The 19,554-nt window shown below is 42.9% G+C and overlaps 2 protein-coding genes across 2 annotated transcripts; one reads left to right on the top strand and one right to left on the bottom strand.

The window, feature by feature from the left end:
* Window positions 1–4,163: 4,163 nt before the first annotated feature.
* On the top strand, window positions 4,164–13,709 carry tube1 (tubulin, epsilon 1). The gene is made up of 12 exons (XM_041064813.1): window positions 4,164–4,320; window positions 4,482–4,555; window positions 6,255–6,307; window positions 6,392–6,449; window positions 6,693–6,808; window positions 8,969–9,090; window positions 9,366–9,553; window positions 9,688–9,860; window positions 10,549–10,689; window positions 11,837–11,977; window positions 12,797–12,971; window positions 13,216–13,709. Exons 1-12 carry the CDS (start codon window positions 4,296–4,298, stop codon window positions 13,372–13,374), a joined length of 1,425 nt encoding a protein of 474 aa, XP_040920747.1. The 5' UTR covers window positions 4,164–4,295; the 3' UTR covers window positions 13,375–13,709.
* Window positions 13,654–18,336, bottom strand: ccn6 (cellular communication network factor 6). Its single transcript, XM_041064814.1, has 6 exons — window positions 18,273–18,336; window positions 16,244–16,523; window positions 15,128–15,366; window positions 14,950–14,956; window positions 14,341–14,534; window positions 13,654–14,247 (listed from the first exon to the last, which is right to left on the bottom strand). Exons 1-6 carry the CDS (start codon window positions 18,318–18,320, stop codon window positions 13,966–13,968), a joined length of 1,050 nt encoding a protein of 349 aa, XP_040920748.1. The 5' UTR covers window positions 18,321–18,336; the 3' UTR covers window positions 13,654–13,965.
* Between the last annotated feature and the right edge of the window lie 1,218 nt (window positions 18,337–19,554).

Here is a 19,554-nt window from a genome sequence, read left to right on the forward strand (position 1 = left end):
TGGACAGAACCAATGGGTTAAATGGTAGGAGGGACGTGCGGTGACTGCCCTCATAAAGCAGCAGGTGTTTGAAATGATCACAAATTGCCAGGGGTTCACTTTCAGTCTGACTCCATGGCTTCATTCATTAAACACTCAATCAGAATCAGTTTTATTGACCAGATTTATGCATACACAAAAGGAATATGACTTCGGTTTTCCTTTGCTCTCAGGCACTACAGAACAACAACACAACCAACAGAAAAACTGCTTTTTTCCATAAATACCAATAGTGCAATGGGTTAGTCTGAATCTGGATAATGCAAACTATATATGTCATATAAGGTGTTCAAAAGCAAACAAAGTCAACCAGTGAATCTGCTGTCAATTGTCTTCCAACATGGTCATTATAACCATGATACAATATGAAGTTTACCAAAAGTTCCCTACTTCAAACGGGCCACAGTGAATTTCTTTCAAAGGTGTGTGTCACCTGTGGCCTTCCCAGTAAAGAAATAATAAAAGAGGCAACACAACAGAGTTTATTTGGACTTTTACACACATAATAAAGAGTTGAAAACAAATTAAAGCTCATTAAAAAACATCAAACATAGGTGACAAGAAGGGCCACGAACACAGAAAGTGAACCTTCCCAACAGAATGTAACTGACATAAGATAAGATAGCACTTTATTGATCCTACAGCAGGGAAATTCATTTGTTAGGCAGCTCACAAGCACAAACAGGTGCGCATGAGATTCAAGTATAAGGAACAATGTGCAAAAAGATAGCATTTACAATCTAAAGAAAAAAGGAAAGTTACAAAAAAACAGTACACAAAATACAAAAACAGTAAAATCTGGCAATATACAAATTTACATGATGGTGGAGGGGTGAAGAGTAGGATCCTGTGGGAGAGAGGAAACAAAAAATATAGATATGTAGATATGTAGATGTGTAGATATGTAGATAGATAGCGTTTCCACAGTCTGGTGCAGGGGGTGAGAGGTGTTGTCCATAATGGATGCCAGCTTGGCTAACATCCTCCTCTAACAATTGATGTTCAAGTGTTCAGCTCCTGCCACTCCAAGTGGTAGGAGTACAGATACAAGACAGAACAAAATGATGGAGTCTACACTGTGTGCTAAATTATTATGCAAGTGATCTTTTCTTGAAAATCTGGACAGAAAAAAAATGGTGTTTTATATGTATGTATCTAAGGCCTTGAGCTTTAATAAAACCCTTTTTCTTGAAACCTACAAAGCTTTCTCATATCCTTTATCACAGACGACATGTATATAAGTGTGATGGAAAAACACTTTGTTCCTGATAAGAAGTGAAATTAAATTCTTTAGACAGTAACTGTCCGTCACACTAAAATATACAAATTGATCATATCATCAGTGACTACATTCCTTTAGGTTTGAGTCTAGACATCATTAGCTGATATATGTGAAAATATGCATTTAGCTGTTTTTGTAGGACACAGACGTCCTTAGGTTGATAGCAAGCTGGGGGGAAAACACAAAAACTCAAAACCTACACATCAACATCATCATCATCATCATCATAAAGAGGAGGAATCCAATCAGTAAATAAATCAGTTGGGTTTTCAACATCTGACAGAAGACGAGTCTCAGCCAGAGAGGCCATCTGGTGTGTGATTGACCTATAGACCTTACAATGACACTTCTAATGCAGGGAATAATACAACATCCAATCAGACTGAACACGCTTGCACCGATAAGGATACCAGTGATTCCTTGCAGTAGCGATGAATGGGCATAAAATGACATCTGTAGCCAGTGGTGTAGTGGTCCATGGAGAAGTGGGTATACTCAATTTTCACCTTTTTTTTTTTTTTTAAAAGTAGTCTAGAAAAAAATCAGTTACATGTAAGACTACTCTATTAAGTTTACCCCAAAATCCGTCATTTCTACTTGCTCACTATTATAAAATGTTCATGACTTGATTAGGAGCAGTTTGTAGTTACTACTGGTCACACAAGCAGCCTGGATGAATGTAAAATGTATTTATCATGAGGCAAACATGGTGTTTCAGTTATTTTTGAACATTTATTTAAATAAAATACTTCAAATCTTAAGTTGACAATGCAGTTAGGGCTAAGTAACTTGGCTAACGTTATAATTTAGACCTTTACAATAACAAACGAGCTTCATAGACATTGAGATAATCAGTTTCATCTAACATTACAGTCTGGTATGAAATTCTTGCAAACTGGGTTGATTAAACACTTACTGAAAACCAACAATGGCGCGGTGTCCCCTCATTATCCCAATCTAGCTAGCTTCAGACTAACGTTAGGATAACGTTAGCCTTTCATTACGTTAGCCGACTCGGACAGTTTAACTATTGGCGACAAAATCTCTTCTCCTCTAAATGTGCAGTCATATTGCCAGTAGTTTAAAACAATGATTCATTTGGAAACCACCTTAAAACTTACCTCAAAATGATGTCTTCCATCAACTAAGGTGGCACACCGCCGCCTGTTGTCTGCCGTTAGCGTCAAGTGGCACTGGCACCTGAGGCTTTTTTTTTTTTTTTTTCACTGGCACCTGAGGTGTTAGCGACCCTACTCTGCCTCTGATTGGCTCATCAGTCCTCATGTCTAAAGTTAACCAATCTAATCAGTGAAGGCAGCGAGTACCAGCCAATTAGAGGCAGAGGAGGGTGGGTCATGACTTCACCATCATTGAGGAAAAAATGGGCAATCTGGCTCACAGATATTATTGAATGGTGCGCATCAGGGGGATTTAGAAGTGGGTATACGCAATGCTGACTGAAAAATAAGTAGGTATACGCCGTATACCCTGGACTACACCACTGTCTGTAGCACGATGAGGTTCATACCTCAGCGATGGCTTTTCACCACCTCCAACTCCAAATGCGTGTCGGGCAGTCTCATTAAACTGCAGCACAAGCTTTTCTGATATTTCTTGCAGAAAATCCTCTTCTGGTCCCGCTTTCTTGTTAAATTCTTCTGTAGAAGAAAGGCCTTGTTTAGCCGTGGCTAAAATAATCTGGCTGTAAGGTTCCGGGGACATTTTGGTTGGGCGCACCGCTCTGACAGGAACCATGCTACCTTCTTCTTCTTCTTCCTCCTGGCCGCTGGATTCTACCGTTCGCCCAAACGCGAAATGATTATAAATAAAGAACAGTAGGTGGCGACAATCCTGCAGCCGGTAGCAAGCAGCAGGTCTCCATTAAATAAAAGTAGAAGAAAACAATGACAACATCCGGTGTGTGGACACACACACCGGATGTTTCTTGATCGTGATTTTGTATATTGTTACGCTAAGTAGAGAAAGAAAATCTAAGTCATTTTTAAATTTCGAGGACTCCCTTAAGACCCACAAAAAAGTAAAATGTCTTAAATAAATAAGCACTCTTTTTTATTTTTTATTTTTTTATATCAGCGTTTGAAGGAAAATTCAAATATCAAAAGATACACGCTGTGTTTTGTGCTTAAATTTTACTAAACACAGTTTTCATCTGTGAATTGTGCTGTCCAAGAACAAACTATTTAGATTTCTTCTTTGTTTTCGTCCTTCTGTTACACCTCCACTTGGGATAAATATGGAAACACTGCCCTCTACTGTTTAAAAAGTGGAGTTTTCAAACTAAATTATTGGAGGATGAGAGAAAACAACTCTTTGAAAATGTGAGATGTGGAAGTAATACAATACGTTTTGAGGTTTTGACCCTGTTCAGTCAAGATTTGCTTTTGTAACCAGTCTGCTTGGGTTATTGGCCTTTATCAAACACTTACCTCAGGTAATTAATCAGGTAGTATTTTCACGCCACTTTTTATTGAATAATGTCACTTTTATTGAATTATTCGTATCTTTGCATTTTTTTAAACAATTATTTCACAAATAAAAATCCTTTGCATGTCTGAGAAGAGAGAAAAAACAAGCATGATATAAAGAAATGGAGCAAGAAAGAAAATAAACTAAGTCATATAAATTGTAAATAAGAGAAAATAACGACAAAATGAATTTTTAAAAATTAATCAACACGAATTATTATTATTGTTAACTCGAAAGGGCAAAACCGGGTGCAACTCTTTGTATGAGCAGTCTATGGCGCAGCCGCTTACGTGTTTTACGCAGCCCTACGCACGGTTTCCATGAGCAACGTCATCAGTACTCGACCAAACACAGATGAGGCGCGAGTGTAAACAAGCGTTTAAAAGGTTTTTCAAAAACTCTTTTTAATCCATGGGTTGAGGACAAGTGCTAACAGTAACTATGGCTTAAGTCGGTGCGACAAAAGGGTCTGAGTGTTGCTTCTGTCATGACACAGTCAGTTGTTGTCCAGGGTGAGTAAATTTAAAATGCTGCTCTTTGAACTGAACGCTAGCTTAGCTAGCTGTCACTTTGCTTGTTTGCGATAGAGACTTCAGCAACACTTAACTAACGGTTCGCTTCACTCAACGAACGCTTTCCTCACACACGTTTTCTAAACTTTCGTGTTCTTCAGTTGGACAGTGTGGTAACCAGATCGGCTGCAGGTTCTGGGATCTTGCTTTGCGAGAACATGCCCACGTAAATAAGGTAAGTGCAAATGTAGAAGTACACGGACAGTACACTGTCAGCTTACAGTTTGTTTGTTTTTTCCCAAGGACCACATTACTAGACCTTTTGCTCAGAAAATCTTTGTTGAACCCCGCAGGGAATTTGTTGTAACTGCTCAACAAACGCATTTTATTTTTCATTTTATTATTTACATCTGTGCTTTTCTGACTGTTGAAGGTTGAATTGTGTTCCTAGAAAAATGGGCTATAAACCAGTACTAGGACATGCATTTTATTTCAAAGGGTTATTGCAGACCAGCCTCAACCCTCAGCTGCTGTCACTCACATTCACTCCCACACATCCCTCCCCTGCCAGGATTATTAAAGTTCAACTTGTAACAGTCACTCTTCCTTATTTGTTTTCTTTCTTTGATAAAATTTTGTAAAGAAAGCTCTACCATACAGTGCAAAAGCTTGAGGCACTTTGTTTAAATTCTTATGTAGTACCATCAGGGAGGCATCTGATTGGTGGTTACTCCAAATATTCATTTAATTTCCTTTTTTTTCTGCTTGCCTGCATTTTGAATGAAGCCGAGTGAAAAATAAACACTGTCCATTGGCATTATTTTTGAAAGCGTCATCACATCACTTTCAGTGCCTAAAAATTTTGCAGCGTTCTGCCAGTGTAGAGGAAACATGCAGGCTGGGAGCCAGACCGCTGATGTTGCAGTCATGTGGTATGCACCTTAATCATTAGGCTGCCAGGGCTCACCAGTCAACATCCAGTTTGATAATTGATTAATCATTTTGGTTATAATGCACAAATGTTAAACGTTTGTTGGCTTCAGCTTGTGACCCTTAATTCTTCTCTCTGTCCAGGGGAGAACTCGTTTGATTACTTTCCCTTAACATTGTCAGACAGGGTATTTTTCACCATGGTGAAGCAGAGCATCTGCAAAGCTATGTTTAGCAAGATCTGTGCAGGATCAAATCCCTTATAGATGTTATAGAGCTGTATTAACACAGAGAATAAAAGTATGGTCGGAAGAAAGTGGAAAACTAGTGGAGAATTTTTGAAAATGAAACATTCTTTTACTCTCAAAATTATAATAATTTGATGACTGTAAAACATTTAGCAACAACTAATTACATTAGTACATGTTGCAAATTATCCTTAAGGTTTCTTGGATGTTCAAATTTGAACCCAGTCCGGTGAAAAATAAGCGAAAACACAAAAATGATTAACGTAGTCTCAAAATTCAGAACAAAAAAAGAATTTTAGAATTTGGACTACAGCTATAGGGTTTTGCAGAGGCCCATGAATTTATTAGAAGTTCTTACTTCTATTAAACTGGAGTGGGAAAAAGTCTGAATTCTGGGTGAATTAATGTGTGCAGATTTATTTGTAACGTAAATGCTCCTTAGTTGTAGCACCAGGGGACTCAGCCACTAATGACTCAGGAATAGAGTTAAATAAAATTCTTGTTGACACAATCAGTTTATTTCAGATTTAAAGAATAATTCCAGTTTACTACTTATTTTTGTGGTTTTGTCCTTCATTCCTATTTCTTACATTAATGATCAATGTGTACTCGCCAAAGTAATTTCTGAGATCTGGGAACAAAACTACTTTGCTACAGCAAAGTGTGATGGATGATGGATCAATGGCCATAAATATGCAGTCACCTAACACAGTGTCTCAGGGCATTCCTAACGTCCTATGTTTTTCTCCTATTCAGAAAGGACTGTATGATGAGGCCCTCAGTAGCTTTTTCCGGAATGTGGACTCAAGGTAATCACAGCTGCTTTCATCCAGTAACTGCTGCCTGGGTGGAGACATGTGTAGACCTTTTTTATATTTGGTGTGCTTTTCCAGGAAAAGTGATGGGGGAGCCTGTGGTGTCGGTGGGAGAATCCAGCATCTGAAGGCCAGAGTAAGTTCTGCCAATTACTAGAAAACAGCTTGAGAGAACTTTCTTCACGGGGGGGGTCAACTTATTTTAGAGTCAGGGTCAAGGTCAGGGTCGGATTTTGCATAATGAATGCTCCGGCATTCTTTGGTTAAGGTTACAAAGAGGAGTCTTGGAACGGGGGCGGGGGGCATCAAAGGCATCTGCTGAACATATAATGGCAATGAGATATGCACTGGCCTCACGTTCACATATTGGAATCCACAGGCGGTGCTGGTGGACATGGAGGAGGGTGTCGTCAACGAGATCCTGCAGGGCCCGCTGAGGGAAGTGTTCGACAGCACTCAGCTCCTCACAGACGTGTCAGGCTCAGGCAACAACTGGTGAGAGACAGACTAGCCACGGGACGCCGTCTGCAAAGCTCACATGGCCAGGAGCAACTGTTCCAAACCGTAATTTTTAACATACGTGTTTACAATCATTCACACGTGCAGTTCATACAGTGCTGTAAAGCTGTGGTGTTCAGGGCTTGGATTTTTTGGGGGGGGGGGGGGGCAAAATAAGTGTTCCACATCTCCACATTTCAGATTTTCTAAAATCTAACAGATCAAAAAACAAAGGAACACTAGCAGCTTCTTCAACTGGATGTTTTTCTTTTGCCCTTTCTCAAGCCCATGTAGTGCAATGTGGGGTAAAGGTCAGTGGTGTTTATTGACAGGGCTGGGGTGGATATTCCCGCCGTAAGTCTTCCTCAGCCTGACAGCTATTGTAAAAAGCAACTGTTCTTCTTTCCAGTGATGTGTTTGTCAGGAAGAATTGTTGGTCCAGCAGGGGGGGTGGATTTTTCATCATATATGAAAGAGTAGTTCACAGCAGACAGTCATGTGTTGTGACTGACTTGTGTTAGCCTATAGATTTTCTCTTCAGCACTGGTCTACTTCAGGCTGTTATTCTGAAGTTAATGAAAATAAGCAAGGAAGTGACATAAGAACAAAAATAAATGAAAAGTTATTAGCATTTTCATTTATTTTCTCCTTTATTTCTGTGTAGAATTTATATATCTTTTTGAATTATTTATATATTTATTTTTCCATATAAATTAATCTGTTATGTTTTTATTAATTTTATATACTGCCATTGCTTTTTACTATTCTTTGAGGGGCCAAGCTGTCAATCAGCTGGCTTTGAGTGGGCCTTCCTGCCCACGCTGGGCCGTCAGCCGTCCTGCCAACAACAGGAGGCAGCCGCGATGCAGACTTGCTCACGTGCAGTATGAATGTGGAAGCCGTTTGACCTGGGGAGGGAAGGAAGGGATTAGTTTCCTCTGTGTGTTCTGCTGGTCATCCGCTCATCTTGGCATGGAGAGCTCTATTTCAAAGCTGCTGAGGGGAAACTGCTGACAGGCTGGATGCCTCAAGTTCACCAGCAACCTTCACTACCTACTAAAGGCTGCTTGTGTGTTTTAGCCCACACAGCCTGTAAACAGCTATTAATATTTAAAACCACACCTATTTCTGACGGATCAGGACCTTTGTGATCATTAGATCTTATTTATTATTATTTATTTACTGACATCTTCACTTTAAGGTTTGTAGAAACATGCCGTAGTGATGGTTAATGTATCGTTTATGTTCATGTTTTAATCACAAGTCGTGTGTAGTCTGACTTTGTTTTAAATTAGATTATTTGTATAATAAATCTGCCAAAAGTAAGCCTAAACTAACTTGACTCAAATCATGTGAATCTACTCAATCAACTCAACTTCTAATCATCTTTGTCTGTTTGATACATGTTGAACTGCAGCTCCTCACAAAGCACTTTAACATGGTCGTCTCCATAGTTTAGAAATTGCACATCTGTGCTCTATGGGTGCAAATGCAGAAAAGGTCTTGAACCTCATGTGAGGTAGCACTTTGTTAAGCATTAGCAGTGTACCAACAAACTTTGTGTTGTTCATACGACCAGCTGCAGTAGCATCTTTAACTTCAAACTACCTGAAAGTCTGGAGCGGTGGGACCAGATGTTGGCTGACACTGGCAACCGCTTTACCTGTTTAACGCCACCTTGCCTTGGCTTTCTCTCTGCACTTTAACACTCTGCTTTTTGTTCAGGTTCTTTCCAGCTTCAGTATATACGGTCTTGGAGTTTTACAGCCCTTCACAAACTGCTTCCAGACCTGTCTCAAAAGTCATTTCAGCAGCCTGAATGTACTTCACAGAATCACCTCGTCCTTCCTCAGTGATAGGAAAACAAAGATGTAAACCATGGATAGGCCTGTTGCTTGGATTACTTGTTAATCAAACTATTTTATTAGAATCAGACAAAAATACAGTAGCTGTTAAGCTGTATTTTTTTAAGCTCTTACCCAAATAAGAAAATGAATCACTTCATTTCTACATAATACGTCTCAACATATATGAACTCACTACTAACTAATACCTGTAGCCCAGTTCCAGCTCTGACCCCTGACACAGAAAACCATGGTATTGTTTCATACGCTGTCAATGGAGCTACCTGCTCTGACGCTCTGCTTCCTTTTCCAGGGCTGTGGGACACATGATGTACGGCTCAGCCTACAGGGAGCAGATAGTGGATAAGCTGCGGAAGGCAGCAGAACACTGTGACTGCCTGCAGTGCTTTTTCCTCATTCACTCTATGGGAGGAGGTAAGGCACAAAACAACTGTTTGACCAAATGCCAAAGATGGATCCTTAAAGAAGGTCTTTACATATATTGTACCGGACGTTTCCTACCATCCCACAACACTGCAGTCTTTTGCACTCCCTATAGAAAACCGGTCAGGTTACCTGCACACAGGTGATCTGGTTTCTCTAATCCCTGACCCTGATTATTATGGAAACCGGTTGCATGACGTTAAATAAAATCAGGTTCCCACAGTTTCTAAACTTTAGCGCAAGTAAATGCACAGACTGAATTTCAGGTACCGGGTCCGGTTTGGGGACCAGAGTGCTGAGCCTGCTGGAGGAGGAGTTCCCTGAGGTGTGTCGAATTGTCACCTCAGTCTATCCGTCTGCGGAGGATGATGTCATCACCTCTCCTTACAACAGCGTCCTGGCCATGAGGGAGCTCACAGAGCACGCCGACTGTGTGCTGCCTGTGGAAAACCAGGTCTGTGTATCTGTCTCGCCCCACGCCCCCCCCCCCCCCCCCCCCCCCCTCTCTCTCTCTCAGTGAACATCTCCGCTGTGTGAACACATCCAACCTTTTGTTCTCCCTCACGTCTCCTCCTCCTCCTCCTCCAGTCACTGGTGGACATCGTGAGCAAGATTAAACACATGTCTCATGGTGGAAAGCAAGGGCCGATGATCAAGAGAGACAGCACCATCATCTCTGGACAGGGCGGGCTCAGTGGGCCAGAGAAGCCCTTTGATGCCATGAATAACATTGTGGCTAACCTGTTGCTCAGTATTACCAGGTACAGTATTACTGTGTGTGTGTGTGTTCATATACACTAAACACCCGGAGACTGTATCACAGTGTTTACAGTACTGCTGCCATAAGTCTCTTTTTTTCTTTTTGTTTCGCTAGCAAATGCAAAGTACCAACCCCAATCCTGCAGAACAGCCTCAGTGCTACTTGTTATAGCTTATCTAAGTGTGTGAAACGTTAGCATTTACATGATTTTCATGCTCCTCAAACCATCCAGTGAGAATCTGAGGCACAAGTGGAAGCATTCGTTATCTATTAAATGTTTTCATTCGGATTCTTTTCTGCTTCTGTCAGCCATCTGTAGTTTATAGTCTGAAGCGAGGGAACCTTGTGAGATGCTGTTAATGAAGCTCATAGAGTTTGTGGCCACTGTTTACACTGTGCAATAGCCATTTTACCAGTGGGGCCCTGTTTCATGTGTTGGTTTGCACATGCATCTGTACAACCACAGTCCTGGCAACACTTTTCTCACTGTTCCGCTGACTCACTGATAATGTACCAAGAAATGCAGCAATGTGCAAAAACAAAGGCAAGTAATAAGAAGACAGTTAGATAATTAAAAAAAAAAAAGTTAAAATATTCAAATATCACATATAATATTCAGTATCAGATTCTCTGAACATGTAAACGTTGCTTGTACCACCTCACGTGTCCTGTGTTATCTTCTGTTTCAGCTCAGCGCGTTTCGAGGGTTCCCTCAACATGGATCTGAACGAGATTGCCATGAACCTGGTGCCCTTCCCTCGTTTACACTACCTGGTGCCCAGCCTCACCCCTCTCTACACCCTGGCAGACGTCAGTGTCCCCACCAGAAGGTCTGCCCTGTGGCTGCTTGTTTTTTACCCCCCAGTTCTTTTGGTTCCTCAGAGCTCGGGGTATTTAGCTCGTATGAATCCATCGTCTCCTTCACATGCACCTCATGTTCACTGTGATGACCTCACTGATTACAAGTGTGAAGACTGTATTTACATTTACATTTAAACTGTCATTTGAAATGTGATGAAACAGCACTGGTCACATGGAACAAGCACTAAATGTATTATAGATGAGGCTGTGGGATGTGGTTAGCATTGTGATATAAATAATTATTCTGATGTTATATTATGATATGGCAAATATGTTAAATATCATGAAATAAACTGATGTTCAGTTTGTTTTCCACTGTTCTGCTTTACATCAGACAAACCTCTTCATACTTATGATCAACTCATTTTATTACTTTTGAGTTTGTTTAGAAGCATTAATACAGACAGCTAAATGCTGCTAAATAATATTATATATCATATCACTCCACTGAATACTGAATTATCACTGAGCTCTAATTATATACACATCCATTCCAGTCCATGTTTGTTTGCTTGTTGTGTTCATTTAAAATATAGCTGTTAGTTCTTGTTCTGATCAGTGCTGTCATTTAAGATTCTCAGACACCACAAAGCCCGGCTTTCATTTTATCAAGCGAGCCTGTGGCAGCTTCAAGTTTAGTGCTGTAGGCTTGTGACAGGAAAAAAAACATCATTTTGACCCACCACCCAAACCGCCTATCCACCTCCTCCTCAACAACAACTGCCATGAAAGTGGCCTTGTGTTAGCCGCAGAGGCTAAATATGCTCCAGCAGAGCAACTGATTGGTCAAAAAGAGCGGTGGCTGCACTGGGTAACTCCCAGAGCTTGAGTATATGTGAGTGTATGAATGCAGAGTGGGGTGTTGCTTAAAAATATCTTGCCGTCTCAGCAGAACTTCCCTGGATAAATAAAGATTCAAAAATTCAACTCCAGTCTCAATCTCAACTGTACCTACAGGGCTATTTCATTTACTACAGCCAGTAAATTAGGAACACTGTTTGCTGAAGCAGCAAACAACAAAGACTGTGACTCAGCATTTTATATGTAATATGCGAAAAGCATTTTTAAGGCTTGTGATGTCAGAATCTCTTTTCTTTGCTTTTCTTCTCTAACTAGACTGGATCAGATGTTCAGCGATGCCTTCAGTAAAGACCACCAGCTGATCCGAGCCGACCCGAAGCACAGCCTCTACCTGGCCTGCGCCCTCATGGTCAGGGGCAACGTGCATGTGTCTGACCTCCGCAGGAACATTGAGAGGTCAGAGCGCCGTCCGCCCATTCAGCCTCCGTCCGCACCAAAGCAGGAGGCGAGCCAGCAGGCCCGCCCTGATAGGCCCAAAGATGACCTGCACTCCCAGTCTCTCTCATAGTACCCCCATTCAGCAACAACAGCAGGGATTCATGACTAGTCCATTCAGCCTTCCGCCTCTCCTCGGCTCTCCCGTCGCCGCTCTCCCCGCAGACCTCGTTTTCCTGTGGCACGCTGTCAAGAGAAACTGTAACAGAAGCGGGTGTGAGAGCACACATTCATGTGTGACCGTGGTTTTAAAGCGGAGGAACGGGAGGCAGGAGGAGGGAGAAAAATTGTCCACCAGAAGGCTGTTAAAGACGCGTGGCAGAAAACTGTTGCTGTTGGTCCTTTTTTGTAGCGTTGACAAAAAAATAAATAAATTGCCAACGGTTTTGTTGACAGATAAATCGTCTGTCATTTATCCAGCAAACCTGCCAAACATCATTGGTTCAAGCTGCTCAGATTTCTCTCTCAGATTAATCCCATCTCTGAGTTTTGGAAAGCTGCTGTGTGAACTGTGATTGACATTTCATTAACCAAATTATTAACTGCTTAATTGAGAAAATAATCCAGAGGGGAATCAGTAATGAACATAGTCATTAGTTTCAGCCTGTTTCACTGTGTCATTACTAATATCAACATTAACAAAAGCATTTCCTACACATTTCTTCTAGTCACAGATCATAACAGAAGTTCAGACTTTAGATTCTTCTGTCAGTGAAATGTAAAGTGCCCTCTTAGATGCTTCAGGAACCGTGTAACCCTCTGAGTTTCCTGCACTTCCAGACTGAGGCCATCGCTGCCCTTTGTGTCCTGGAACCAGGAGGGCTGGAAGACGGGCCTGTGTTCGGTGCCTCCCGTGGGTCACTCCCACTCCCTGTTAGCCCTGGCCAACAACACCTGCGTGAAGGCCAGATTCGTGGAGCTGAGAGAGCGTTTCACCAAGCTCTACAGGAAGAAGGTGTGTTGTGCATGTTGTTGGACCAATGGCAGATGCAACTCAAGGTTTTCATTACATTATCTCAGGGAACTTTTCATATAGACCAGGTCTAGACGGAACTCTTTGTTGGATCCTTCTTATGGCCTAGAACAGACTACACTTCATCTCAAAGGAATAGTACTTGGAAATGAAAACTCAGATACTGAAATGCTTGTGTTTGCATGTCAACTGAGTGACTGTAAATTGTGTTGGTTGTTTTCTGAAGGCTCACTTACATCACTACCTGCACGTGGAGGGGATGGAGCGGAGCTGCTTCTCAGAGGCCATCGCCTCACTCAGCTCACTGATTGAGGAGTACCATCATCTGGACGCCAGCAAGGGGAGACTCATGCCCGACGCACCCAGGCTCAGCATCGCCAGATGAAGGTTCACTTTGTTGTAAATCTGTTGAACTGTCTGTTTTTGTTTTGTTTTGTTTTTTTGTTTTTGTCTGCCTATTTTTCAAAAATGACTTCACACAACCACATCGTTTGTACATACCTTTATAAGTTATACATCAAAATTGTCTAATTTGTGACCTGATTTAAAATGTTCCCTGTCTGGGAAAAAATAAACAGCAACAACAAATAGAAAGAAAGGAGTTAAACTCGATGCTTAGCAGGCTCTGATTTGCCGTTTTAGATTCCCTGACCAAAGTATTATGAGGTACTCTGAATGCGTCACATCTGCTGTTACAGCGCCCATGTTGTTATTGCACATACGTGTCCTGCAGACAGGGTTCATGAAGCTTTTCTCATAGCTAACGGCATTTCTCTTCATTCAGTGAATCCCAGCCATTCTTCCTTATGAAATGAGGTTATGTAGTTTCAGTTTCAGTTTTTGTCTTTAGTTCCCTCAGGGCACATCGGCACTGCTGAGAAGAACTCAGTAACCATATGTGTGTTTTTCAGTCCTTAGTCCACCACAGCAGGACTTGTACCCTGTGTCTGCGTCTCTTGATTCTTCTGCGGCTCCATTAAAGTAACCGCAGGTCAGAAAACATGTCGTCTGGGTTGTGGCACTTCCTCTGGCACACGCAGGACGTTATCCACTGCATCTTCCACTGCGTGTTGGAGCCTCCTTTGCAGGTGAAGCTGACCTTGATCATGCGTGACTTGTTGGGGACGCAGCAGCGCTTGTCTGTGCAGACGCCGCAGTATGTGGGCTTAAACTTTTTGGTACTGGTGCAGCCAGAGAGCGCCAGCTTCTCCGCCTTCTTTGCCTGGAATTTAGGCCGGCACGTCTTTCCCTTCGGCACCTAAAGGTGAAAACAATGATACATAACCGTTTCTTTTTTTTAAAATTTGATATAAAAGCATTTCAACCCGTGAGTTTGACTTGAACCTGTCACCTTAATGCTCCTAAGAACGCTCTTCTCACATGGCCGCAGCAGACACAGGCGACGCTCCTTCCTCATCTCACATTTGCTGTTGTCATTGTTGACACGCACAGAGATTCCCAGGCCGCAGGTCTTGGAGCAGGGACTCCAGGGTGTAGTCTGGATCAGACAGTTCTTCTTCCAGGCTAAAGGAGGATCCCTGTAAGCTTTCAGTATTACAGTTAAAGGGCATTGTGTCAACAACACCCGACACAGAGAACCAGCCACTGTACTGACAAGCAGAGCAGAGATCAGCCTAACACTGAATACCTATTCTGACCTACTGTAAGTTCATTTTCTGCTACTGGTGAATATAAACTGCTAAACCGAGCAGTCAGTAATAGATAAACCAGAACAATGCGCATTCCGGTGAAAGCATCCATTGCAACACCAATCATTGTTAACTTAGTGCCATTAGAAAAAGCCACTCAGCTGAACTGAGATGATCTTTTAAAACGTTTCATTTTAAATCAAAACAAGCTGAGTTTCATGCCAAGCACAGCGAAACAAACCACAACAGAAGTGTTTGGTGCTTGTCATAAAGAGCAAGTTGTCCCTCCTCCTCATGTTTATGACAGGAACCATCCATCTTTGTGTTTTCCCTCTGTGAGGCAGTCTAACCACAGTCAGTCACACCACACTCCGCCCCCTCTGCTCGCTCTGCCTCTCCCCTTCCTGTCCAGCCAGCTTGGACAGCAATTAGCATTCCAGGCCAGACAGGCTGGCCCCTTCTGCCACAGCTTTTACTCTATAAACACACACCTGACATGTAGGTCGTGTCCTGCTGGTGCTTCTTTGGGCTCTGACTGCTGCGGAGGCCTGCTGGCATGTTACCCATCAGCGGCGCGGGGCCTAAGAGTCCAGCCGGCTTCTGGATGAAAGCAGGGGTGCAGCCGATGGCTCCGCCAATACATGTGCACCTGTAGAGGGGGCTGGGCTGGAACGCCTCTCCGTTCTCATAGTGGACCCCATTCAGGTCACAGCCCACTGCCATCATGTCTGAAAGAATGAGGGGAAACATCTCAGGGCCGTGGTGCTCACTGATGATGTGACTGTGAATCTTTTAAAGCTGAGAAAAAACATATTTAAATGAGTCAGTTTGGTCCTTTTGAGATGATCCATCAACAATAACATGGTAGTGAACTTCAGGCACTAAAAGTAAAGCGAAGACGCTTGAATAGTTTTGATTTATCAGTTAACCTCGTTCAAAGTACATAAAAACTTCTACACGAGTACTTGATGCGACCGCACCAGTTCTCCTCCATCTTGGAGAACTTTCCACAGTTCTTCTGTGGACCCAGTTTGTCTCAGTGTCTTCTGTCTCTTTATGTAATCCCAGACTGACTCCATGATGCTAAGATCAGGAGTCTGTGGGGACCAGACCATCTATATCAGGACTCCTTGTTTTTCCTTGTCTCTGGAGATAACTATCTTCCTCATGACTCTGGCTGTATCAGACTCCTCCCTGATCTAACGTGATCTAAAGCTTTTGCACTGTACTGTATTGAAACATGAGGCTTTCCTGTCAGATGCACATGAAGCAGTGGACTGAAAAAAAAAAAAACAAACATCTGGTGTAGATCATGGATTTACGAAGCAGAAATGGATATCGCATGCAAAGATGGTGACTCACTGAGTGCATGCATTCTCCAGCTGAGGCAGTTGAGAGAATGCACCTCCAACACTTTTTTTTAGCTGATTACCTTTTGGCAAATGCAGCTCTGCTCTCAGTCTGAGCACCTGCTCACAGCAGGGATCACACAGACCAAGCTCTGAGGGCGTAAGGGAATTCGTTTGAAACAGGAAATGTGTAGAGTCCCTGTTCCTTAGACTTTCCCTGTCATGAACAGGTGAAGAAAAGATGAGAGCCACTCACATGCACACACTCCGACCTCATATCTTGGCTGGTCTGCGGAGAAGTCGCAGTACATGCCCTTGTGTGGGTCACAGACGTCCCTCTCGTTGCACTGCTCTCCGATCTGCCGGGCGCAGCTCTTGCAGCAGCCGCACCCGTCCAGGACGGCGCTCACCCCCGGGGCGCAGTGAGGTCTCTCCGGACACTTGCAGGGCCACTGGCAGAACTGCCGCCTCTGAGCCACAGGCTGTCCACCTCGAGGAGCCAGGGGCTGCCCATTGTTCTGAGCCCTGCTGAAGCGCTGGGTGGGGTGAAGGACAAAGAGTCTGATTGGTTGCAGTGGTTGATCTGCAGCATTTTTTTTAAACAAAGTGCTGTTTTTATATGTGTGACATCTCTGGACCACAGGAACAACTTTGTCTGCATCTGTAAAATGTCTTATTTGCATCTGGATGGCCATGGCATTTGTCTGTCCATCTGTCTGTCTGTGTCCAACACTTCATGGTTAGAAACATTGCCATTATACAGGGGTCACATGCAAGTCTGTTTGAAGTCAGCATCAGGCCTGCACACATTGTCTCCAAACCACAAAATTACTTATGTAAGTGGACAACTCTTAGATCCAAGTCAGATCAAATGAAACACCTGTTTAAATTGGAAAAAAAAATGTGGTTTGGAGACAATGTGAAGGCGTGCAGACCCATAATCCCAACCCTCTTTCTGATGGACAGCTTCTTGTCCCACGTCCAAGTTTAGCTGCTTTGGCAAATGTTGGGTTTGGCTGGTTGGATCTTGCCACGTATGAGGTAGTTTGTTTAAACTGCAGAAACCTTAATGGGACACCACAGGATGAAAGGCCTTCTCATACTTAGTTTTGTATTTAATTTTAAATGCAACTAGATAGTCAAGTTCAATATTCTGTGTCAAATGTTATTTGGCCAAGCCTAGAGAGAGAGAGAGAGAGAGAGAGAGAGTCAGTAGATTTTAAAGTCAAAGAATTAAAGTTACTTTAGAGCAGCATTTTAGATTTAGCATAAAAGTTGCTGCAGGTATATTTGGAAAGATTGTCACACAATGTGAGTCTGTAGAGTTTCGCATCTGCCCACTGCGAACACAAGTGCAGCCTTTACTGCCAAACACAGGCCTAGGTTAAGTTTAGTGCCCTTAGTGGCAGAAGTTAGGCGCCTAATTCATATTAATTCGCTGCTGAAAATAGTCCCCCAAGAAAAGCATTTCCTCCCGTTTGAGTAGCATTTGCTGAAAAACTAGTGTCCAGCTGTTTTAGGAAACAACTGAACCCTTTGAGATGTGTACATGAAACTGACTAACCCACATTACAGCTGTTATCTAACATCTCACATCTTTGTTTCCTCATATTTGTCCATTCTCTGCTCCCAGTTAAGAAAACTTATGAAATATGAACAGTCTTCAGCTCCATCAGCTAGAATCTAATCGTCTTCTCACTACTACCACAGTTAATGTGATGTTCTGTGTGATGAATTGAAAGCTGCCTGAGTGGTCTCATCCCAGCAGCTCATAAATATTCCAGTGTTCAGCGCCACTTGTGCTCCGATTCTCGTGGCTGCTCGGTGCTTCCAAGGGTCACCGAGGGTTATGCCAAAAATCTGAAGCCTGTCTGCCAGGTTTGCTGAATGAGCTCATTTCATGGTGTGAAAACGGCTCCACGGGAGCTTTAAATATGAAGACCTCAGACTTTGCTCCTCTTTTTTTGCCAGCAATAAAAAAATAAATAAATTAGAAACACCAAAAACCACTCCGTGCGCATTTAAGCATTTTCCAAGAATGTTCCAAGAGTTTATTAATGGCACATTCTGAAAAAATACACCAGTTTCTCGAAAAAAACAGTTCTAACCTCACTCTGTCTTGATTGGGGTACGTTCATCTTTATATTTTCTCAGCTGGGAATCTTCCTGTGACACCACACAGGGCAGGCGTGACGCATCACAGAGTGTTGTCTTATCAGAAACCCCCCCCCCCCGTCTTGTCTGTAGTGTTGGAATAGAAAAAAAAAAAACTATAATCTTCTTACCTGTTGAGCAAGGATGAGCAGGAGGGAGCAGTACAGAAGCGATAGCATCTTTGAAGTGAGGAGGTCTGTGTGAGCTCCAGGATCCAGGAGAGAGGCGCAGGGGGAACGAGGGAGCAGGAAGGTGGGATCCAGGGAGAGGGAGAGAGGAATGGGTGGGTGTGTGGTGGTGGGGTGGGAGACCTGACCTGTCAGAGAAGGGGACAAAGCGCCCCTCTGTCTCCTCTCCAAACACACCTTTCCCCGCCTTACTGATCCAGAGGGGAAATATTTGTCTTCATAACTGCCGGGGCCGCTCCGAAGGCCTTAAAGTCCTGCCCACTTGTTTATTCTTAGTCTGCGGACTCCGCTCGCGTTTATCTGGGTGCAACTAACAGTTAAATCTGTAAACCATGTGTGACAGGCCTCTACATACCACTCAGCCAAGTACAGTTTAAGAAAAAAAAAACGTCCAGTTCATTCTTCAATGGGCAAAAAAAAACCCGAATTCACGGCTAGAATTTGGGTCAGTAAATACAGTCAGTATGCTCTGTTTGTTTAATGCGGTGCTGAAGCGGTATGAGCCCACTTAATGTGGACTGATGTATTTGAGTTCACATTCCATTATTATTTACACTGAGTAAAGAGGTCCCTCTCAGAGCCGGCCCTCCCCCTCCATCCACCTAAAACCAGTGGCCCCTTAGAGAATCCACTGAAAGACCAAAAGAAAAAGTGCTTATTTGTACTTTAATGCTCCTGTTACTGATCCTACCTACTGTGCTGTGGCAGTAACAATGAGATAAAGATTTATAGCTCAGTCATACCAGATTTCACATGCTGTTGAACCTGACAGGTCTCAGTCCCCTCTCTGCCCCAAAAGCTGACAGTAACCAACTCATTCGCAGTGTTCCTATCAGCCAGACTGCATAGAAACTACAGTACTTTTATAGCTGTTGAAATGAAAGAACGTTTCCAGCAAAGGCGTTACCCTGCATCGCTGATGTCTTCAGCCAATCAGACAGCCAAACATACAGAAAGGGGATCCCTGCTAGGGGATCCCCCCCCCCCGCCCCCCCCCCACAGATCATTTTCTCTGTGAGTACTTTCCTGTAGTAGGCAGGGTCAGAAATATTCTCCTTAAACACTGGAATGTCCTCAAAGTGACCGATCAGAAAAAAAAAAAAAATCCCTGGACCCTCCGCTAAAGGTAGTGACATCATCAACCTGCTGCGCTGTAGAGAGGCAATTTGAATTCACAGTGGAGCCCTCAGGAGGAAGTGATGGACTGGATTTATGTTTTCTCTTT

Source organism: Toxotes jaculatrix, chromosome 19, assembly GCF_017976425.1.
Source record: "Toxotes jaculatrix isolate fToxJac2 chromosome 19, fToxJac2.pri, whole genome shotgun sequence".
Lineage (NCBI taxonomy): Eukaryota > Metazoa > Chordata > Actinopteri > Toxotidae > Toxotes > Toxotes jaculatrix.

Coding starts and splice junctions, on each gene's coding strand:
- tube1 (XM_041064813.1), top strand. CDS start 4,296: ATGACACAGTCAGTTGTTGTCCAGG. Junction 6,308..6,391: donor TTCCGGAATGTGGACTCAAG/GTAATCACAGCT, acceptor GTGCTTTTCCAG/GAAAAGTGATGGGGGAGCCT. Junction 9,554..9,687: donor TGCTGCCTGTGGAAAACCAG/GTCTGTGTATCT, acceptor CTCCTCCTCCAG/TCACTGGTGGACATCGTGAG.
- ccn6 (XM_041064814.1), bottom strand. CDS start 18,320: ATGCTATCGCTTCTGTACTGCTCCCTCCTGCTCATCCTTGCTCAACAG. Junction 15,367..16,243: donor TGAGGTCGGAGTGTGTGCAT/GTGAGTGGCTCT, acceptor TCATTCTTTCAG/ACATGATGGCAGTGGGCTGT. Junction 14,248..14,340: donor GCGTTCTTAGGAGCATTAAG/GTGACAGGTTCA, acceptor TTTCACCTTTAG/GTGCCGAAGGGAAAGACGTG.